Here is a 20,569-nt window from a genome sequence, read left to right as displayed (position 1 = left end):
ATAACACGACTTAAGGATGGCGACCAAGGCAGAGCTAGAGGAAGAGAGCTTGGCGTCGGAGCTCGAAACGATCGAAACCGAGGAAGAAACACTGCTGTCGCAAATAATAAAAATGGCGGCGTTTCTCGAGCAGAAACCGGAAAAGCGGCCTCCGGCGGATGTGGTTAGTGGACCAATCACAACCAACGCTGCTGCGCTCGGGCTACGTCGCCTCGACGTGCGTCTAGGATTTCGGGGGGGGGCGCACGCGTCAGGCCCTTGCGGTGGACGTAAGGGGGGGAGCCGCGAGGGCGTTATGGGTGAACGCTCGGGTATAAATTGCCACGACGTCATAGTAGAAATCCCGCATAATAAGTGCCACGATTTGCGTCCAAATGCTCACGTTAAGGAAAAAAAAAAAAAACTTGCCTCGCCAGTCTAAAGGTCTTGCATGTTTGCCATCGGAGGCCTGCGTGCTCCAGTCTCTCCTCGGCTCGCGAAGACACGTGCTTTTTGCACGGACGAACTCTGAGCAAACGAAGGTGCGCGCGCGCGTTAAGCTTCGAACCCTCGCGCCTCGAAACGGGAGGGTGTTGCGCTGGTCACTCAAGATCCAGCGCTATGTCCAGGCGAGGAAGGGCCGTCTGCAGCCTCTCGACAGTCTTCTCTTTATCCGTGACCCCGGGAAGATCACTGAGAAACAGATACTCCAGATTCCTTTAGGAGTAGAAATAAAGAATAGAAAATTTTTAGAAAATTTTCTAGAAAATTTTTTTATTTTTTTTGAGGGAGGGGGGGGCATTTTTTCTCCCCAGTTGTACTTGGCCAATTACCCCACTCTTCCAAGCCGTCCCGGTCTCTGCTCCACCCCCTCTGCCGATCCGGGGAGGGCTGCAGACTACCGCATGCCTCCTCCCATTACATGTGGAGTCACCAGCCGCTTCTTTTCACCTGACAGTGAGGAGTTTCGCCAGGGGGACGTAGCGCGTGGGAGGATCACGCTATTCCCCCCCCAAACAGGCGCCCCCGACCGACCAGAGGAGGCGCTAATGCAGTGACCAGGACACAAACCCACATCCGGCTTCCCACCCGCAGACACGGCCGATTGTGTCTGTAGGGACGCCCGACCAAGCCGGAGGTACCACGGGGATTCGAACCAGTGAACCCCGTGTTGGTAAGCAACGGAATAGACCGCCACGCCACCCGGACGCCAAATTTATAAAAAGGTTGACTGCTGGGACAGGCTCCAGCATCCCCGCGACCCTGGGTACGGATAAGCGGTTTGGGTAATGGATGGATAAAATGTTTCACTATTTAACTGCTCCAGGCACTACAGAAGAAATACTCTACAACACAAAACAGTCCTCCCTCTTAAACAAACATCATTATCCAACGTCACGAGAAACGGATTCGTTGGGATTCCCAGAAGGCACGCGCGTTACTCGGGGCGACTTTCGATCCCCTACAAAATTCTCAAATTAAGTGCGTTTTAAATAAAGCCTCACCTGAGTTTGTGCAGCGCGATGATGCCCTTATCCGTCACGTTACCACAGGTCACCACCTCCATCGCGTACAGACTCGCCTGGAGGTTCTCTATCGAGCTCAGCTGCTCCAGGCAGGTGTCCTCGATGTAGATACACTTGTTGAATTTGATTTCCTCCAAGTGCTCCAAGCCCACTAGAAGTGAGAAGGAAAGTACGGATTAGCGTCCGATTCAACGGACTGGTCCGTGTAGAAAATGGCTCACGAAGGTCTCGAGCACAACGACAACACAACTATCTTGGGTTTTTATACAGAAGAAGCTTTGTTTTGTCCCTTGCATCACATCTGGATGTTTGGTCTGACACAGATTTCCTTGCACCCTGGCTGCTCTGCTACCTTCAACACCGAAGGCTGTCACATTTTCAGCAGGCCATTCCGGGTCGAGCTCACAACAACGCAAAAACTCAGCGTTACATGCGTGCGTGTTACGAGGGTGAAGTCGTACATTGCATGTGCTCACCAGGAAAGACAGTGAAGAGTGTACAATGACTTCAAAACAACCCTACTTTGTGCTCCTTCCTCCGCCACCAGCTGTTATTCATGTGACGACTGCCATCCACAGAAAAACCAAATAGCTTTTCTTATCTAATCTGCCTGAAGAAGGGCATGAGCGAGTGGACCGGACAGCTCCACACTGTCACTAACCTAGATGATCAAACCCTCGGAACATGATGCAGGACTCTGTGGCGTCTATTGCCTGGATCTTGTAGCGGCCCAGGGGCCCAGTGGGCAGACCGTTGTAGTCGTGGTGCCAGCGTTCGAAGCCCTCGAACCTCACTTTGGCCCCACACCTCAGGAGCCATTCGGCGGCGGCCCGGTCCGGACCGACAGCTTTAATCCTCTCGTAATCCACCCTGCAGACATGGACATAATGAGCACTTCAACGGTGGTTGATCAACACCTAACAGGTGGCCATTTATCTAACTACACTATATTGATATGAGAAAACCTGATATGCACTGATGTGATGTGCACAGTGGGTATAAAAAGTCAAAAAAAGTCCTCCTTTTTTGTGATGTAAAAAAAGGAAACCAAGATAAATCATGTCAGAACTTTTTTTCACCCTCAAAGTGAAATTGTAGCCTGTAAAGAAGTGGAAAAACAAAAATTTTAGAGGGGGGGGGGCAAGCCTAACAATAACCTGGCTGCATAAGGGTGCGCACCCTTTTATAATTGGGGTTGTGGCTGTGTTCAGAATTAACCAATCAGATTCCAGCTCGTGTCTAATAGCAGTTAGTTTACACCTACCATTAGTTAAAGTGACTGATTGAGCCCAAATCAAGTTCAGCTTTTGCTGTAGGATTTCCCTGACATGTTTTGGGTTGCATCCAACTGCGAAAGCCATGGTCCACAAAGAGCTTGCAAAGCATGAATGTGATCTCATTGTTGAAGGGTGTTGTTGATCAGGAGGGGCACAAAGGAATTTCCAAGGCATGAGATAAACCATGGAGCACAGTGAAGACAATCATCAGCAAGTGGAGAAAATACGGCACAACTATCGAGAACAGGGGCGTCCCTCCGAGGCGAAAACTGGTCAGGGAGGCTGCCAAGAGGTTTACGACAACATTAAAGGAGCTGCAGGGATTTCTGCCAAGTTCTACGTGTGACAACAATCTCCCGGATTCTTCACATGTCTGGGCTATGGGGTAGGGTGGCAAGACTGAAGCCTTTTCACATGAGGGGTGGGGGGGGGCATCCAGGCCTGGCAAAATTTTACAATAAGATACGCACAGTCTCCCAAAACCACGGTGAAAACTGTGTTCTGGTCTGACGAGATTAAAGCTGAACTTCTTGGTCATGATTCCAACAAGGTTTCATAGGTTGCAGTTCCACATTTAAAGGCGGACATTTGTTTTTCCATCATTTGTCTTGGTAACGGGTGTGCAGACGTTTTATACCCTGTGTGTGTAAATACTGAGCGATACTGGGGGCAGAAGGCCGTGGCAGGTTAGCACAAAATACCGAATGGCCTTCTTTTAAGAAGAGAACGGGTGACCGTGACGGATCGCTTGCTCGGATGTCGTCTGTTGTGTAACAGGACAATGGTGACTAGAAGAGCCCCGCTACAATGTAGCGGTTTGGTTCTCCACCCGTCTCAATCTCCCTCCTCTTCATCCTGCCAGCTAACCGCCTTCCCCCTGCCCCTAAACCCCCCCCACTCCAACTCCCTCCCCCCAAATGCTCAGAAACATCTGAAATGCCGAGAAAAGTGGTTTTTTAGCCATTTTTAGAAAATGCATATTTTCCATAGTTATGCATAATTATTATAATTGTTTTAATTTTCTGCTATTTTTCTGGTCCTCTCTGGAAAAATACCTACCACCTCCAAAAAAAAATTAGGATCATAAGTGCATTTTTGCAAAAATGCATATATTTTGCATAATGCCCAAACATTTCTAAGTCCCAGAAAAATTTTTTTATATAGGTGAAAAAATCAAAGATGGTCAGAATCACCTGAAATGCCGAGAAAAGTGGTTTTTAGCCATTTTTAGAAAAATGCATATTTTGCATATTTATGCACAATTAACGCATAATTTTACTTTTCTGGGATTTTTCCCTTACTCTCTGAGACAATACCTACCACCTCCCAAAAAGAGAATTAGGATCATAAGTGCTTCAGTTTTCGGTCCCGCTATCTACACTAACACACACACACATACACACACACTCCGAAAATATAGGAGTAGGTATGAGTATACAGATAAACAGGCGGCCTTCCTGCGGCGTAAACGACAACCAACAGCGCGCACCCACAAGCCTACTGGCGCGCGGCGGCGCGCTCCGTGACGTAGCTGGGGTGAAGGTGCGCGCATCAGCGAGTCTCACTTGTTGAAAACGGCGTTGAGCCAGCCCCAAAACCGTCTGCTGTGTCCGTCTCTCGGACGCCAAGCCGCCCGCACCGCCTTCGACAGAAGCCGCATGTCCCGGCGCTGGGGACGCGGACCTCAACCAGCCGAGAAGACGACCCGTCGAACCTGCGCCGATACGCTAAACACAGCGGGGTAGAGAGCGTGACGTCAGCAGCGCAGCCGTGGCCGTGACCTCTGAGGAAAAACGTGCCACGCCATTGGCTCGTCGGCGAACGTCCAAGAAGAGGGGCGGGGCTTCGCTGGGGGCGGGGCTTCGCGGGGGAGGGGGCGTGGGGAGCCAGTGTCGGTATGGATTAGGAGTCGCAGAGAGAGAGAGAGAGAAAAGGGGAAGTAACGATCAAAGTGTTGAATGGCGGCTGTCGCTCAATTGTAACATTACGAATCTCGTCTGGATTTCCGTGCGCCGAACGCAGCGACGATGATTCGCGTGCTGAGCGGCGCGTCGCGCGCCGCCGTTTTCGCAGCGCAGCCGACGCCGGCGCGCGGCGTCGCGAGCGGGCACCTCCACAGGTAAGCGCGTGCGTGCGTGTCACCCCCCCCCCCTCAGCGCTGGAGGTTGAGGTAAAGGGGGAGTTTGCGGCGGGACGGGGTCTGCAGCTGATCCGGGACGTCGCCACCAAAACTTGCGGTCTCACGCATTGAGGGATGGCTTGCATATGACCCGCTTCCTCGGTTTGCGTCGGCTCTCGTGCGCCCGCACGAGCGGGGTTGTGCCTCCAGCTGGTAAAGGGGGTCACCCCGGCGCAGCTGGTGGTGGTAATGTGGTTTGGCTTAATTTCCAAGTTAGGTGTAGTTTGGCTGTGGGTGTTCACCAACCGACTGTGGGTGACCCTAATTGACCTCCTGGGCCTCACTCATCAGTCGTTAGTGCGTACAGATTTGTTCTTACCCATGAATTTTTGGTTTTTTAGCTCTCTGGCCTTGATCTGTCAGTCAGAGGCAAAACCTGATGGTTATTTCTAATTCCTTCCCCCTAATGTCTCTTGTCTACCTCTTGCAACGATGGAGACATCAGTGTTGGTCAACTGGTGTCTAAGTTCAGGGGGTTCCCAGGTTCTGCAACTGGTCTTTCTGAGGCAGACTTAAGGGCTAAAAAAAAAAAAAATTTTCCACAGGTGTGTGAGAACAAATCTGTACATGCAAATGAGGCCCAATATCTCTATTGAGAAGTAGCCAGTTGGGGATAACCTGCATCTCTAGAGCCTCTTACCAAAAAGTTTAAAAATGGCACATTACTTTGACATTGAGCGGACGGGTTCCTGTAGGGAAGAAGAGGTGGTGGGCTGCATCTGTTCCCAGTTAGAGAGAAGCAACAAAACCGCGTTGGTATGGGGATTCAGATAACAACTCTTACGTTCAAGTCGTGTAGGGAAGCTGTTAAAATAGCCTTTGCATGTGAGAATTATCGTTCAAGTTCAGGTAGAACTGCTGACTGCTGGCCCACTTCCATTACAGGCCCTCAGAGCGTAAATGCTATGGAGGTCTGACAAGCAGACAGTTGTGCAAGCTGCAACACTTTTTGCTTGTTTTTCAATCAATAAATGGCAAAAGCCACAAGTACTATCTGTCCTTTGGAGAACATTTACGTTTTTTTAGCATGTATACTTTGGTGGCAGGCTGGGAATGCTCATGCACCCGTGCAGCCAGCCTATAGGACGCATGCTCCCAACCCTCCCATGTTTTAAAAGATCAAAAGTTGGGATGTTCTAGTTTTGGCATAAAGAAGTAGACACAAGTCATTATTTGTTTGTTGGGGATAGTGTTCGAGAGGGGCTTTGCCTGTTTGCAATTAAGCACTGTCGAGTTTCATGATACCAGCTGTTTATATCCACCGCCGGCGGTTCTGATGGCAGACATTGTACATTCCTCAGTTTTACTGTAGCTCATAAATAAAATCCTTTCAATACATTTTCCAAAATGTTTACAGTGAAATATCGTTTTAACTTGGCAGAATTCTGAACTACGTTACTTTGTGCTCTTGTGTGCTGTTTAAGTTCCAGTGAGAGAAATCCCAAGTCACATTCCTGGCATGATAAAATCGACATTGCGTGGTAAATAAAAACAAATTTAAATCCTAACTTTGCAAAGTTGGCTGCCAATTATGTTGTGCCTCATGATGTAGTGGTGGTTTAGGAAGAGTTTATGGTTTTGTTCTCTTTTTTTAACCAAATTGCGCCCACCCTAAATTTGAAAACCACTGTAGTTCTATTGATAGGTGGGCAATATATGTTAAGCTGAGAGAAATGACTGGGTTTACTCTGTATTTACAGCATATCTCCACTGCTATACAGGGAGGGGTTTCAATCTGCTGCACATTTTGAGCCATGGAGCAAGAAATTGTGTCAAAGGTCTGGGTTCTGCCCTCAGATATGGCGATGACAGTCTCTTACTATTTGGCCGTTGCACTGATGAACTGTTATTTCTGCCCGGTCACTGTCCTTTACAGCCTGCAAAACTGACGTTGCCTTTGTTTATCTGTACATTTTGAAGTTGACCCAAGTTCACATCTGCATTTCAGTTCCTATGATGTGGCTGTGGTTGGAGCTGGAATTGTGGGCCTGGCTACAGCTCGAGAGCTCATTCTTCGCCATCCATCGCTGAGCTTTGTTTTGCTGGAGAAGGAGAAAGAGCTTTGTGAGTACTTGGATGGATTTAAAGCGAAGGCAATTGCAACTTCAGCCATTACATTACATTACATTACAGTCATTTAGCTGACGCTTTTATCCAAAGCGACTTACGATAAGTGCATTTAATGTAGGTAATCAGGAGCATTACTAGTCATCAGAGGTCATAAGTGCATCTAAACAGGTATCTAATAGCAAAACCAGTGCTAAAGTAAAAGTGCAAGAAAGAGCTGTTTTTTTTTTAATGAGTGAATACAATAAGTGCTAAGAACAAGTAACAGGGTAGTAGTTCTTGAAGAGGTGAGTTTTCAACCTGTGCCGAAAGATGGGCAGCAACTCCGCTGTCCTGACATCAGTGGGGGGTTCATTCCACCACTGTGGGGCCAGGACAGAACCGAGCCGGGACCGGGTCGATCGGCAGCAAGGGCCTCTGAGCGACGGGGCGACCAGGCGTCCCGAGGCAGCAGAGCAAAGTGGTCGGGCGGGGGTGTAGGGCTTGACCATGGCCTGAAGATAGGAAGGAGGTGTTCCTTTCACTGCCCTGTAGGCTAGCACCAGAGTCTTAAACTGGATGCCAGCAGCCATGTGAAAAAGTATAGTCGTGTGCTGTCCATGAGCTTAAACTGTCTCAAAAGACACTGTAGTTGGCTACAAAACTTTTCTTATTTGGCATTGAGAAAATCTTTAATAAACCCCATACAGAAATACCCTGCAGCAGCAATCTATGGTGGCCCCCTAAGGACAAAACACATGCAAGAACACAAACACAAGAGTGAACGCACACACATTAAGGAAAATGTGCTCTGAATGCAGAAATGCTGCAAATGTCAAGTCATGCAAGACAAGCCAAAGTTTGGGAAAATGTGCTCCAAATATAAAAACATACTGGAAAAACTCAGAGAACTTGTGAATAGGAAATGCGATGCATGGCCGAAACGATGAAAATAAAAAATGCATGCAAAAAGGAAACGCAAAGAAAAATGCTACAAAACAAGTTGATACAGCAGAAGTGCTTCAGGCCACCAGGGGGGGTGTGAAGTGCTTGTTTTGACTTGTTTGCTAGAAACGGCAAAGATACTGAAGCTTTCCCATCAGGATTCATTTTATTGCAGTTAGCAGGAAGTGACCGGCAATAAAATGCCTCCTCTGCCTGGGCGCACAACTGGGAAAATCATCTTTATTGAATTTAAGACAGTTGTTTGAGAAGAATGGCTCGAATGTGAGCAAAATTGTGTCCGTTGATGCACACCAGGGCCAATGACCAGCATCTCGGTTTTAGCCAAATTTAAAACCAGAAAGTTGAGTGACATCCAATTTTTCACGGCAGCCAAGCAGGCCTCTAAAATTATACATTTGAGTATGATCATCAGCCAGCCACTGAGGACACACAAGCCAGTGCAATCTTTTTTTTTTCTTCTAAATTTATTTCTGATTGTTTTCCCTTTTTTCTCCCAATTTAGTGGCCAATCCATCCCTATTTTTTAGTTTAAACACCCACCCTCGTACTGCACGTGTTCGCCAACTGCGTCTCTCTGGCCGGCAGTCTTGAAGGAGACGCCTCGCCACTTTCGTGACAAGGCGACTCCAGGTCGAACCACTGCTTTTTCCGACACACACAGAGACACATTCATATGACGAACACAAGCCGACTCCGCCCCCCTCCCGAAAACAGCGGTGCCAGTTATTGCTGCTTCGTCAAGTCCGGCCATAGTCGCCAGTGCATTCTTAGTGCCGGTCCCAAGCCCGGCGTAAACTCTTTGCCAAATCAAATGTGCGGATCGTAAGTCAGCTTTCCATACTGGATTGGTTGAGGCCCGGGTTACTGACGACCGCCACCAGTACTGTTGGCCATCAGGGTGCCGGTGGAAACTATGCTACTGTTGGGCGAAGGAGAGGGAAGACATGTCCAGAGGCAGCAGGAGAGGAGGAAGGGTAGGAGTGTGGAAGTGAGAGTCAGAAACTTGAATGTTGGCACTATGACCGGTAAAGGGAGAGAGCTGGCTGATATGATGGAAAGAAGAAAGGTATACTGTGCGTGCGAGAGACCAGGTGGAAGGAGAGTAGGGCCAGGAGCATCGGAGGTGGGTACAAACTCTTCTACCATGGTGCGAACTAGGAGGACAAATTGGGTAGGGGTAATTCTGAAGGAAGAATATGTCAAGAGTGTGCTGGAGGTGACAAGAGTGTTGGACAGAGTGATGAGTATAAAAATGGAAATTGAAGGTGTATTGCTGAATGTTATCAGTGCATATGCCCCACAATTTGGGTGTGACATGGAAGAGAAAGAAAAATTCTGGAGTGAGTTGGATGAAATGGTGGAGAGGGTACCCAAGGGGGAGAGAGTGCTGATTGGAGCGGACTTCAATGGGCATGTTGGTGAAGGAAACAGAGGTGATGAGGAGGTGATGGGCAGGTATGGTGTCAAGGAGAGAAATGTGGAAGAACAGATGATGGTGATTTTTGTGAAAAGGATGGAAATGACTGTGGTGAATACATATTTCAAGAAGAGGGAGGAACACAGGGTGACATACAAGAGTGGAGGAAAGTGCACACAGGTGGACTATATCTTAGGTAGAAGGTGTGATCTGAAAGGGATTGGAGACTGCAACGTGGTGACGGGGGAGGGTGTAGCTAGGCAGCATCGGATGGTGGTCTGTAGGATGACTTTGGAGACCAAGAAGAGGAAGAGAGTGAAGGCAAAGGCAAGGATCAAATGGTGGAAGTTGGAACAAGGAAGACTGTTGTGTGGAGTTCAGGGAGGAGTTAAGACAGGCACTGGGTGGTAGTGAAGAGTTGCCGGATGGCTGGACAACCACTGCAGAAATAGTGAGGGAGACAGCTGGGAACGTACTTGGTGTGTCATCAGGACAGAGGAAGGAAGATAAGGAGACTTGGTGGTGGAATGAGGAAGTACAGCAAATTATACAGAGGAAAAGGTTGGCAAAGAAGAAGTGGGATAGTCAGAGAGATGGAGAAAGTAGACAGGAGTACAAGGAGATGCAGCGTAAAGCAAAGAGAGAGGTGGCAAAGGAAAAGGCATATGGTGAGTTGTATAAGAGGTTAGACACTAAGGAAGGAGAAAAGGACTTGTACCGATTGGCTAGACAGAGGGACCGAGCTGGGAAGGATGTGCAGCAAGTTAGGGTGATCAAGAATAGAGATGGAAATGTGCTGACAAGTGAGGAGAGTGTGCTGAGAAGGTGGAAGGAGTACTTTGAGGGGCTGACACATGAAGAAAATGAGAGAGAGAGAAGGTTGGATGATGTGGGGATACTGAATCAGAAGTGCAGTGTATTAGTAAGGAGGAAGTCAGAGCAGCTATGAAGAGGATGAAGAGTGGAAAGGCAGTTGATCCTGATGACATACCTGTGGAGGCATGGAGGTGTTTAGGAGAGATGGCAGTGGAGTTTTTAACTAGATTGTTTAACACAATCCTGGAAAGTGAGAGGATGCCTGAGGAGTGGAGAAGAAGCATACTGGTACCGATTGTTCAAGAACAAGGGTGATGTGCAGAACTGTAACAACCACAGAGGTATAAAGTTGATCAGCCACAGCATGAAGATATTGGAAAGAGTAATAGAAGCTAGGTTGAGAGGAGAGGTGACAATCAGCAAGCAGCAGTATGGTTTCATGCCTTGAAAGAACACCACAGATGTGATGTTTGCTTTTAGAATATTGGTTGAGTAGTACTGAGAAGGCCAGAAGGAGTTACACTGTGTCTTTGTGGATTTAGAGAAAGCATATGGTCTTTAAAAACTTTTGCTGGTAAAGGGTCAAGTAGACAAGTAGTTGGTTTAGAAGCTGACACGAGCTTAGTCAAAGTATCAGAGAGATAGTCTCAAAAGCTGTAATAACAGGGACTATCAGTGACCCATTGTGTAGATATGAATTTAGTAAGACAGGATCTGCAGGAGTAGCTGGAGTTGAAGAACTAATTTTGTTTATGATCTCATCAACCTTATTGCAGCAAAAAAAAGTCTAAAATCTTATGGGCCGTGAATGGTGAGCAGCTAATAGACGTCTTCTTTTTAGTAAGTTTTGATACAGTGTAAAAAAGAAATCTGAGGTTGTGTTTATGAATATTAAGTTAGAGAGATATGCTGCTTTTGCAGCGGATAACGCATGCTTGTATTTATTAAACACTCATGCCAAGATAGTCGAATAAAAACCTCCACTTTTGATTTTCGCCATTTATGTTCCAGTCTCTTGCAGGCCTGCTTAAGAGCACGTGTCTTGTTGTTAAACCAGGGTGTAGGCCTCTTTAGTCGCCTAGCTCTGGTAGCGATCGGCGCAATTGAATCAAGGAGACTAGAGAGGGCCACATTTAAGTCAATTGGGAAATTTTCAACAGAGACAGTAACTACAGTGAAAGGAGCCAAGACTTCAGGGCAGCTGCTGGCCATATGCAGCTGCAGTGGAGGGACCAACGTGGCGAGTGGCAGTTACATCCGTGCCGACATTAACTGGACAGGCTAGTAATGATTCAGATTTGCTCAGAAAATGATCTGACACGGCAGATGTGGTTGGCAAGACATTCAGGTCAGAAACAGCTATTCCTTGTGATAAAACCAAATCAAGGGTTTTACCACAGCAATGAGTCGACTCTTGAACAAACTGAGTGAGCCCAAAAGTATCAACAAGCGCCAGAAAGAATGTACTAAGAGGGTCAGCAGCCTTGTCAGATGAATACTTAAATCAACAAGAATTAGAGTCTCATCAGAATGAGTAACAAGACCTGAGACAAATTCTCCAAATTCTTCAAGAAACAGTGAGTTAGAGCCAGGAGGTCGATGGAGTATCACAGTGTGGACTGAGCCGAGTCTATTCGTGGCTGAGGGAGATGGACCATGAACAAGAGCCTCGAAAGATTGGAATTTAGATTCAAGTCTAGAAGTCAGATTGAAAATACGTAGATTTATATATCAAGGCAACACCCCCGCCTTGTTTATTTGCCCGAGCTACGTGGGCATAAGTATAGTCGGGTGGGGAAGCTTCATTTAAGGGAAGGAAAAAATTTGGTTTCAGCCATGTTTCACATAACCCAATCATATCAAACCTATGTTCAAGAGTCAGATCATGCATGTGGGTAGCGTAGCAGTGTATTCTGGTGCCTACCAACACGGGGATCACCGGTTCGAATCCCTGTGCTACCTCCGGCTTGGTCGGGCGTCCCTACAGACACAATTGGCCGTGTCTGCGGGTGGGAAGCTGGATGTGGGTATGTGTCCTGGTCGCTGCACTAGTGCCTCCTCTGGTCGGTCGGTGTGTCTGTTCGGGGAGAGCGGGAACTGGGGGGGGGGGATAGCGTGATTCTCCCATGCGCTACGTCCCCCTGGTGAAACTCCACTGTCAGGTGAAAAGAAGTGGCTGGCAACTCCACATGTATCGGAGGAGGCATGTGGTAGTCTACAGCCCTCCCCGGATCGGCAGAGGGGGTGGAGCAGCAACCAGGATGGCTCGGAAGATTGGAGTAATTGGCCAAGTTCAATTGGGGGGAAAAATGGGAAATGGGGGGGGGTATCAAATTATTTAATAGTAAGGCTTTGGTAGACAATGATCTGATACTTTCCAAACCACTTATCCTGCTCTCAGGGTCGTGGGATGCTGGAGCCTATCCCAGCAGTCACTGGGTGGCAGGCAGGGAAACACCCTGGACAGGTCGCCAGGCCATCACAAGCCCCCAACCCACACATTCATACCTAGGGACAATTTAGTATGGCTGATTCACCTGACCTACATGTCTTTGGACTGTGGGAGGAAACCGGAGCACCTGGAGGAAACCCACACAGACACGGGGAGAACATGCCAACTCCACACAGAGGACATCCCGGGACGACCCCCAAGGTTGGACTACCCCGGGGCTCGAACCCAGGACCTTCTTGCTGTGAGGCGACCGCGCTAACCACTGCGCCACCGTGCCGCCTGATCTGATATTTATGAAACCAAATTTAAGCATCTTGTGGAAGTGATCAGAGTCGGCAAGGCAAACACAGGGAGAGTTGCACTTCAAGTTTTCCAGATTTCAGTCCGATCGAGCTTCTGTGGGACATGCTGGAAAATTAATTCTGATCCACGGAGGCCCCACCTCGCAACTTACAGGACTTAACAGATCTGCTGCTAACGTCTTGGTGCCAGATACCAGAGGACACCTTATGAGGTCTTGTGGAGTTCATGCCTCAATGGCTTAGAGAAGGGGGTAACTCACTTCAACCACCACCAATGTGTTGCACCCACCTGGGTGATGCACGGCAGCCATTTTGCACCAGAATGCTCACCACACATCAGCTTGAGGTGGCAAGGGAGGAACCATTGAGCCAGTTGCACGGGGGGATGATTAGGTGGCCAGATGGAGATAGCCAGGTTTGGAATTTTGCCAGTACACCGGGCGACCCCCTACTCTTGGCGAGAAGTGCCATGGGATCCTTAATCACCACAATGAGTCAGGATCACGGTTTAATATCTCATCTGAAGGACTGCATCTCCTCCAGCACAGTGTCCCCGTCACTGCACTGGGATTTGATATTTGTTGCTTTTATTAGGACCATGGGGGAAGACTGCCCCCTACTGTCCCACCAACACCACTTCCGGCAGCAACTCAGTTTTCCCGGATGGTCTCCCATCCAAGTACTAGCCAAGCCCGCACCTGCTTATCTTCCATCATTTGGCCGAGCCAGGGTACATGTTGGTATGGCTGCTGGCATGAGGGGTTCCAACACAATACTAATATTAGGCAGGTGGTTTTAATGGTTTGTTTTGCTGATCGGTGTATGTTGTGTTCAAGATCTCATTCTTCTCTTCATCTGTAAGAACTCTTCATATCCTCAGTTTCGTTATGTAACTTTTCCTCTGTCCGTGTCACTTTCCACCACTGTTTGCTAGCTGTACACCAGAGCGGGCACAACAGCGGGGTCATCCACAGCGGGATCTACTACACCCCGGGCTCCCTGAAGGCTCGCCTGTGTGTGCGAGGGTCCACGCTGGCCTACGAGTACTGTGAGAAGAAGGGCCTCCCTTACAAGAAGTGTGGAAAGGTCCGCTGCCGTGTTGTAAACCTACATGTTGTGTTTAGAAATCACGTCGGGGCACAGCGCTGTCGCTCGACACGACCTCTCCGTTGCATTCTTTATTTAGACTGCCACAGCATCGCAGGCAGACCCGATCAAACGACCCAGAGCTCGCAGGCATCACCAATCGATCCCAGCACAATAGAACAGCACCCAATCAAATGCAGCACCGTCGATGTGTGCAGACAGAACCCCACATGTTGGTTATTGGTATAAGAAATCCATTTAGGATAAGACGTGTTGAAATGAGGAAGGCGCCAACAAACACTGGGCCAGCCGTATCAAAGCAATAGGCTAACACAGTGGTTCTCAATCGGGTCCTCAGCCACCACCAGCACTGCTGGTTTTCCGTTCCGACGTGTTTTAATGACGTTTACCTGTCAATCGAGGTCTAAAGCCTCCCCGATTGGAGGCTGGAAGAAGTGGAGCGACGGGAGAATGCGATGAACTGCTTGGCAGAGTAGAAAACCAGTCATACTGGTGGTACCTGAGAACTACTTTTTGTGATACTGCATTGATTCTCAAAACCGCCATACTGATTTGTAAGTGTTTACACGGAACGGTTCGTGACAGACATTTTGTGTTGTGTGTAACCCCCACGACCGCTAGACAACAGCATTGTATTCCATCTTCAGCCGTTTGACTCTTCCGCTCCAACCCAACAGCGTCAACCGAGACGGGAAGTAGCGTAAGCACAAAGAACACCGGCCTACGAAACCACACTAAAGTGTCGCGATATATCGAATCATGACCCCGTATCGTGACACGTGTCGTATCGCCAGATTCTCGCCAATACGTACACAACCCTCGCTATTTGTGTGAAACCAATTTGAATGGTTGAGTTTTGAATGTTCTACCCCTTAATTAATTAATAATCACATGAATTACTTAATTAATCATATTAATAATTATTACTTATTCATATTTATTTACACATTATATTTAAAATTATTTGTAATAATATTGATAATTATTAATCATAGAATTCAATCAATCAATTAGTCAGTCAGTCAAACAAAACGTTATTTATGTAGCATATTTTGTACAATGTGCTTATCATGTGGAAGTGCACATATTAAAAAAAAGCGGGTGATGATAAAAGGGGAAAAAACAACAGGACTAAGAGAATGGGATGAAGAGAATCTAAAAATAACAAAGTTAAAGGTAAATAAATAAGTTGACGCTTTCATCCAAAGCTCATATTTCTATTGTATTTAAAGCTAACTGGAATCAAACCCTTAACCACCGCACCTTTATTACTTGCAAACCTGTGTAGTAGTGACATGGCAGCACTCTATGTGGATCGTTGTGCGCTATGCAAGTCAGTGACGGGTCTGTGTGTGTGTGTGTGTGTTTTTATGTGTGTGTCCAGCTTATTGTTGCCTTGGAACAAGAGGAGGTACCTCGACTCAAAGCCCTGTACGAGCGAGGCCTGCAGAACAACGTGCGAGACCTCAGCATGGTGGATGCCAAGGGGATCCGGGAGCGGGAGCCCTACTGCAGGGTGAGAAACCCCGACGCGCTCGCTGGTCTTTCCTCCATTTCCACCATGGACTATCGGTCAGACTCGGCGGGTTTTCCTCATGACTTCGGCATGTCGGACCATAAGCTGGAATGCCGTGTGCTCTGTGTGAGAGCACGTTAAAAGTGAGGGGGTCCGGCTTGGTCGGGCGTCCCTACAGACACAACTGGCCGTGTCTGCGGGTGGGGAGCCGGATGTGGGTATGTGTCCTGATCGCTGCACTGGCGCCTCCTCTACTCGGTCGGGGCGCCTGGGCGGGAGGGAGGGGGAACTGGGGGGGGAATAGCGTGATCCTCCCACATGCTACGTCCTCCCCGGTGAAACTCCTCACTGTCAGGTGAAAAGAAGCGGCTGGTGACTCCACATGTATGGGAGGAGGCACGTGGTAGTCTGCAGCCCTCCCCGGATCACAAGAGGGGGGTGGAGCAGCAACCAGGATGGCTCGGAAGAGTGGGGTAATTGGCTAGGTGCAATTGGGGAGAAAAAGCTGGGGGGGGGATGTGAGGGTAGAAACGGCATGCATTTACTTAAAGGGAGCGTGTGCACATAATAATAATAATAATACCTCCTCACCTCACCTAGGTCGCCTTTCAGGACGCCCCAATAATAATAATAATAATAATCATTACATTTATGTAGCGCTTTTCCAGACACCCAAAGCGCTTCACATTGAAGGGGGTAACTCGCTTCAACCACCAGCAATGTGTAGCACCACCTGGGTGATGCACGGCAGCCATTTTGCACCAGAAGGCTCACCCCACATCCGCTTGAGGGAGGAATCATTGAGACAATCACATGGGGGAATTTTGCGAGGACACCGGGGGGACCCCCCCCTACTCTTGGCGATGATGACCGCAGTGAGTCAGGGCCTCTCCTACAGCACAATGTCCCCATCACTGCAGGGGGACATTGGGATTTGATCGTTGTTTGTATTAGGCCCCGAGGGAAGACTGCCCCCTACTGGCCCACCAACACCACTCCCGGCAGTCACTCTGTTTTCCCAGGAGGTCTCCCATCCGAGTACTAACCAAGCCCGCACCTGCTTAGCTTCCATCATTCGGCACAGCCAGGGTACATGTTGGTATGGCTGCCGGCAACATGTGTACAGGTGAATTCAAGCCCTGGTATGAGGTGTGTGTGTGTGCCAATAGGTCGTATTGGGGCAAGAATATGGATCCAGTTAAAGGCAAAGTGCCCCCCCACCCCCCACACACACACACATTAGAGCCGCATTGTGTCAGACAAAGGCAGTGGTTGTTGTGATTCTCAGTATAGGTTGTGTCCTTCCAGGGTATAATGGCCCTAGACTCTCCTTACACCGGCATCGTGGACTGGAGGCTGGTGGCGCTGACGTACGGCAAGGACTTCGAAGAAGCAGGCGGGACGGTGGTGACCGACTTCGAGGTCAACGACATATCCGCGGTCAGCGAGAGCCCGGCCGGGGGCACCGAAGGTGGGGAAGCCGTTCCGCACGCGGACCGAATGCGCACAAATGTTCGCCTGGTTACTGTGAGTCCTCATTGTGGTCACCGTCTCATCCGTTTTCAGGACTGAGACATCCCATAGCGATCAGAGACGAAAAGGTAAGCGGGGGGACGGGGGGGGGGGACGGGCAAACGAGGCTGTCCACACAGCCCGGTCCTCTCGCATTCACGTGGTCGACACACATCCACTTGTCCTGTCACATTGTGCGTACTGCCGGCGGCGTTCGCGGCGCTCACGCAGGTTTTGACTCGTGCAGGGCGGCGAGGTGAGGTGCCGCTACGTGCTGACGTGTGGGGGCCTCCATTCCGACCGCCTGTCCCAGATATCCGGGTGTAGCTCGGAGCCCAGGATCGTGCCCTTCCGGGGAGACTATCTGGTGCTGAAGCCAGAGAAACACTATCTCGTCAAGGGGAACATCTACCCCGTAAGCCTTCCACTTATACACAACGAAGCGTGTCTGTGTGCGTGTGCATTTTTCTATTAACTGATTGTTGCTCAGTCTAAATCATTTGGAGTGCGAAAGTGTACATGTTCTGGATTCGGTGCAGGTCTTGCTGTGTCGCCGATGCTGCTCCAGTCGTTTTTTCACCCTCGGTTTTGCTCGTTAGGTGCCCGACCCTCGCTTCCCCTTCCTGGGAGTTCACTTCACCCCGCGGATGGACGGCAGCGTCTGGCTGGGGCCGAACGCGGTGCTGGCGTTCAAAAGGGAAGGCTACAAAGTGTACGACTTTAACCTGCGAGACTTCGGCGACGCACTTTCCTTCAGGTACAGTATGAGGAAGATCTTGTTTATGTTGCTAGCCTCCTTTCCCCTCCCTCTTGGAACGTACTGAAAACGTGACGCCGGGGCGTCCGCGTGGCGTGGCGGTCTATTCTGTCGCCTACCAACGCGGGGATCGCCGGTTCGAATCCCCGCGTTGCCTCCGGCTTGGTCGGGCGCCCCTACAGACACAACTGGCCGTGTCTGCGAGTGGGAAGTCGGATGTGGGTGTGTGCTCTGGTCGCTGCACTGGCGCCTCCCTGTTCAGGGGGGAGGGGGGAATAGCGTGACCTTCCCACACGCTACATCCCCCTGGTGAAACTCCTCACTGTCAGGTGAAAAGAAGCGGCTGGCGACTCCACGTGTGTCGGAGGAGGCGTGTGGTAGTCTGCAGCCCTCCCCGGATCAGCAGGGGGGGTAGCAGCGACCGGGACGGCTCAGAAGAGCGGGGTAATTGGCTGGGTACAATTGGGGGAGAAAAATGGAAGGGGGGGGGAGTGATGCTGTGCTTGTAAAATGATAATGTGATAATTTGTAGATTTTGAGCACAATTTATTTGAAGGACCGTCTTTTTGTGTGTCATCGGTGCTGTGACGCCCCCCAAAAAATTACCCCCCCCCCCCAAAAAATAAACAGCAACACAAATCAAAACTCTTCTAATTACCCGTGTCGCTGTCGCGGCACGGGGATACAAACAAAGAAGGCAGGATGTGGGGTTGGACAAGTTTAACGGTTGTGCCGTTTGCTCGACAGGGGTCTGCAGAAGCTGGTGCTGAAGAACATGCGGTACGGGCTCGGGGAAATGTACAGGGGCGTCTTCGTTAACGCGCAGGTTAAAATCCTACAGAAGTACATCCCTGAACTCTCGCCGAGCGACGTCCTCAGGTAAAGCAACGACGCGAGACTCCGGATCCTTAGAAATGCTGCTAGAGTTGACCCCGCCGGTCGGTGGCTCAGCCAGTTAGGTTTGATCCCCGGCCGTTGAAACTCCGTCGTGTATTTTTTCGCCTCTCTCTCTCCTCCCCCTTTCTCCTCCCCCTTCCTGTCAGGTCTAGACAAAACTGGCCTATGAATAGTCTTAAAGAAAGAACTGACCCTAATTCAGAGAGGCCTCAGTATAGCGTAAAGTGCCACATGATAATCCCAGTAACCCCACCCAGTGTCATTCAGCCCCCCCCCCCCACTGCCCCCACGGCATCCAATACAAGTACACAGGTGCGGGGCCCCCAAGTTGTAATAGCGCCGCAGAGATGTAACGCACAGATGTTGTCAATGAGGCCAGAACCGTCTGCACCGTGTGGGGGGTGCTGACTAAACCGGCTCGCCCCGTTTCTGTTTCCTTGCTCCTCAGGGGTCCCGCGGGGGTCCGAGCCCAGGCGCTGGACCGTGACGGCAACCTGGTGGACGACTTCGTGTTCGACGGCGGCGTGGGCGACGTTGGTAGCCGGGTGCTGCACGTACGGAACGCTCCCTCGCCCGCGGCCACCTCCTCCCTAGCCATCGGCGAGATGATCGCCGACGAGGTGGCGAACCGCTTCTCGCTGTGAGAGAGAGAGAGAGAGAGAGAGAGAGAGAGAGAGAGAGATTGATCTTTGTGCCTTGGGTCCCCAAATCAAACTTAATGCGGTGCTGTTTCTACCTCAGGGTTACCACAGATCTGTCCAGGGGTGTAAAGGAGCATCTCTTTTCTCAAGTATGCATCGGCACTTGTAATTGCTTTGCGTCACTTTAGAAAGCCTTTTACGTCTACTAAAGTAATTGTCCGGTTAAATATGCCCCCTTGTGATACGCCTTAATTCATGCGCGAAAGGATGTGTGATTCAGGTTACATCTTGAAGAAAGATGTCACGCGCCAAGACGCCAAACTTGGAAATAGTGACGTTAATTCAAATCTGTAATCAGCCTGACCAAACGAAAACAAGATCACCGACTAGAAGGACTGCGCCAGATTTAGACGTTGCACTCAGTCTGCAGGGAGCATTGGGACTGTAAGCTGTAAAGGAGTGAAAAGGGTGCGTTGTTTTATGGGAAGGAAATTCGTTGGCCGTGCATTGGGGAGTTTTACCTGCAAGCCGTAACACCGGCAGGACGGGATAACTTCAGTTTGTGTAGCTGGACATTTGTGTCCCGGTGGGTGGAAAATGTGTTGCTGTTACGGCGGGTGAGCGTGTGGTCTAGGAGGATCTAGTACAGTGCCATCAAATGCTCATTGTATTTTATCGCTCCTTATGTTGCACATAACTTTCGAATAAACCCAGGCAACGTTGGTCCGACGACTCTCTTCAAAAATGTTCTGCACAAAAATGTGTATTTGAGGGGGGAAAAAACTGACGTTTCTTTGCCATCGTTACGTGCTCCTGAAAGACAAACGTGTGTGTGTTTTCGCTTTATGCCAAACGTGACTTTAATTTGCATACTTTTTACTGTGAACTTCAGCTAAACTGCGTTTGAGTGCTTTCGCTGCAGTTCGATAGTATGTCCACACGGGGGCAGGCTTACAGAAAAATATGAGAACGTGACACTCAAATCTCCCCGAAACGGTCTTCTATTAGTCATTGTTTTGTGTCATGGTGTTTCTGATAATAAAATGGCTTTGTTACAAGTTTTGTCTTATTTAGTTGCACTTTTCCAACAGAGGGGGGGGGGGTACTTTTCTCGGGAGCAGTGCACAAGTCCAAGGTGCTAAACATTTATTGATGGTCGAAATGACTTGCAGCACCATT

The 20,569-nt window shown here is 49.4% G+C and overlaps 2 protein-coding genes across 3 annotated transcripts; one reads left to right on the top strand and one right to left on the bottom strand.

Annotated features, from left to right (window-relative positions):
* Nucleotides 1-231: 231 nt before the first annotated feature.
* dmac2l (distal membrane arm assembly component 2 like) lies at nucleotides 232-4,523 on the bottom strand. The gene is made up of 4 exons (XM_056296351.1): nucleotides 4,348-4,523; nucleotides 2,167-2,375; nucleotides 1,485-1,656; nucleotides 232-696 (listed from the first exon to the last, which is right to left on the bottom strand). Exons 1-4 carry the CDS (start codon nucleotides 4,440-4,442, stop codon nucleotides 582-584), a joined length of 591 nt encoding a protein of 196 aa, XP_056152326.1. The 5' UTR covers nucleotides 4,443-4,523; the 3' UTR covers nucleotides 232-581.
* Nucleotides 4,524-4,683: 160 nt separating this feature from the next.
* Nucleotides 4,684-19,415, top strand: l2hgdh (L-2-hydroxyglutarate dehydrogenase). 2 transcript variants are annotated; one of them, XM_056296102.1, is made up of 11 exons: nucleotides 4,684-4,901; nucleotides 6,386-6,442; nucleotides 6,910-7,025; nucleotides 13,895-14,046; nucleotides 15,452-15,583; nucleotides 16,892-17,054; nucleotides 17,150-17,184; nucleotides 17,343-17,510; nucleotides 17,695-17,852; nucleotides 18,600-18,731; nucleotides 19,198-19,415. In XM_056296102.1, exons 1-11 carry the CDS (start codon nucleotides 4,810-4,812, stop codon nucleotides 19,391-19,393), a joined length of 1,401 nt encoding a protein of 466 aa, XP_056152077.1. In that variant the 5' UTR covers nucleotides 4,684-4,809; the 3' UTR covers nucleotides 19,394-19,415. The 2 variants fall into 2 exon arrangements, with proteins under 2 accessions (XP_056152077.1, XP_056152078.1); XM_056296103.1 differs by lacking the exon at nucleotides 6,386-6,442.
* Nucleotides 19,416-20,569: the final 1,154 nt, after the last annotated feature.

This window comes from Lampris incognitus, chromosome 16 (genome assembly GCF_029633865.1).
Source record: "Lampris incognitus isolate fLamInc1 chromosome 16, fLamInc1.hap2, whole genome shotgun sequence".
In the NCBI taxonomy this organism is placed as follows: Eukaryota; Metazoa; Chordata; class Actinopteri; order Lampriformes; family Lampridae; genus Lampris; species Lampris incognitus.
The sequence above is the reverse complement of the archived record's forward strand: the minus strand, read 5'-3'. Positions and strand labels throughout refer to the sequence as shown.

Excerpts from the sequence above, each read along its gene's own strand:
- dmac2l (XM_056296351.1), bottom strand. The coding sequence starts at position 4,442 with ATGCGGCTTCTGTCGAAGGCGGTGCGGGCGGCTTGGCGTCCGAGAGAC. Across the intron at positions 1,657-2,166 it reads CCGAGGGTTTGATCATCTAG|TGGGCTTGGAGCACTTGGAG; the intron begins GTTAGTGACAGT and ends TCTCACTTCTAG. Across the intron at positions 697-1,484 it reads ATCGCGCTGCACAAACTCAG|GAATCTGGAGTATCTGTTTC; the intron begins GTGAGGCTTTAT and ends CTACTCCTAAAG.
- l2hgdh (XM_056296102.1), top strand. The coding sequence starts at position 4,810 with ATGATTCGCGTGCTGAGCGGCGCGTCGCGCGCCGCCGTTTTCGCAGCG. Across the intron at positions 6,443-6,909 it reads GATAAAATCGACATTGCGTG|TTCCTATGATGTGGCTGTGG; the intron begins GTAAATAAAAAC and ends TCTGCATTTCAG. Across the intron at positions 17,511-17,694 it reads TCAAGGGGAACATCTACCCC|GTGCCCGACCCTCGCTTCCC; the intron begins GTAAGCCTTCCA and ends TTTGCTCGTTAG.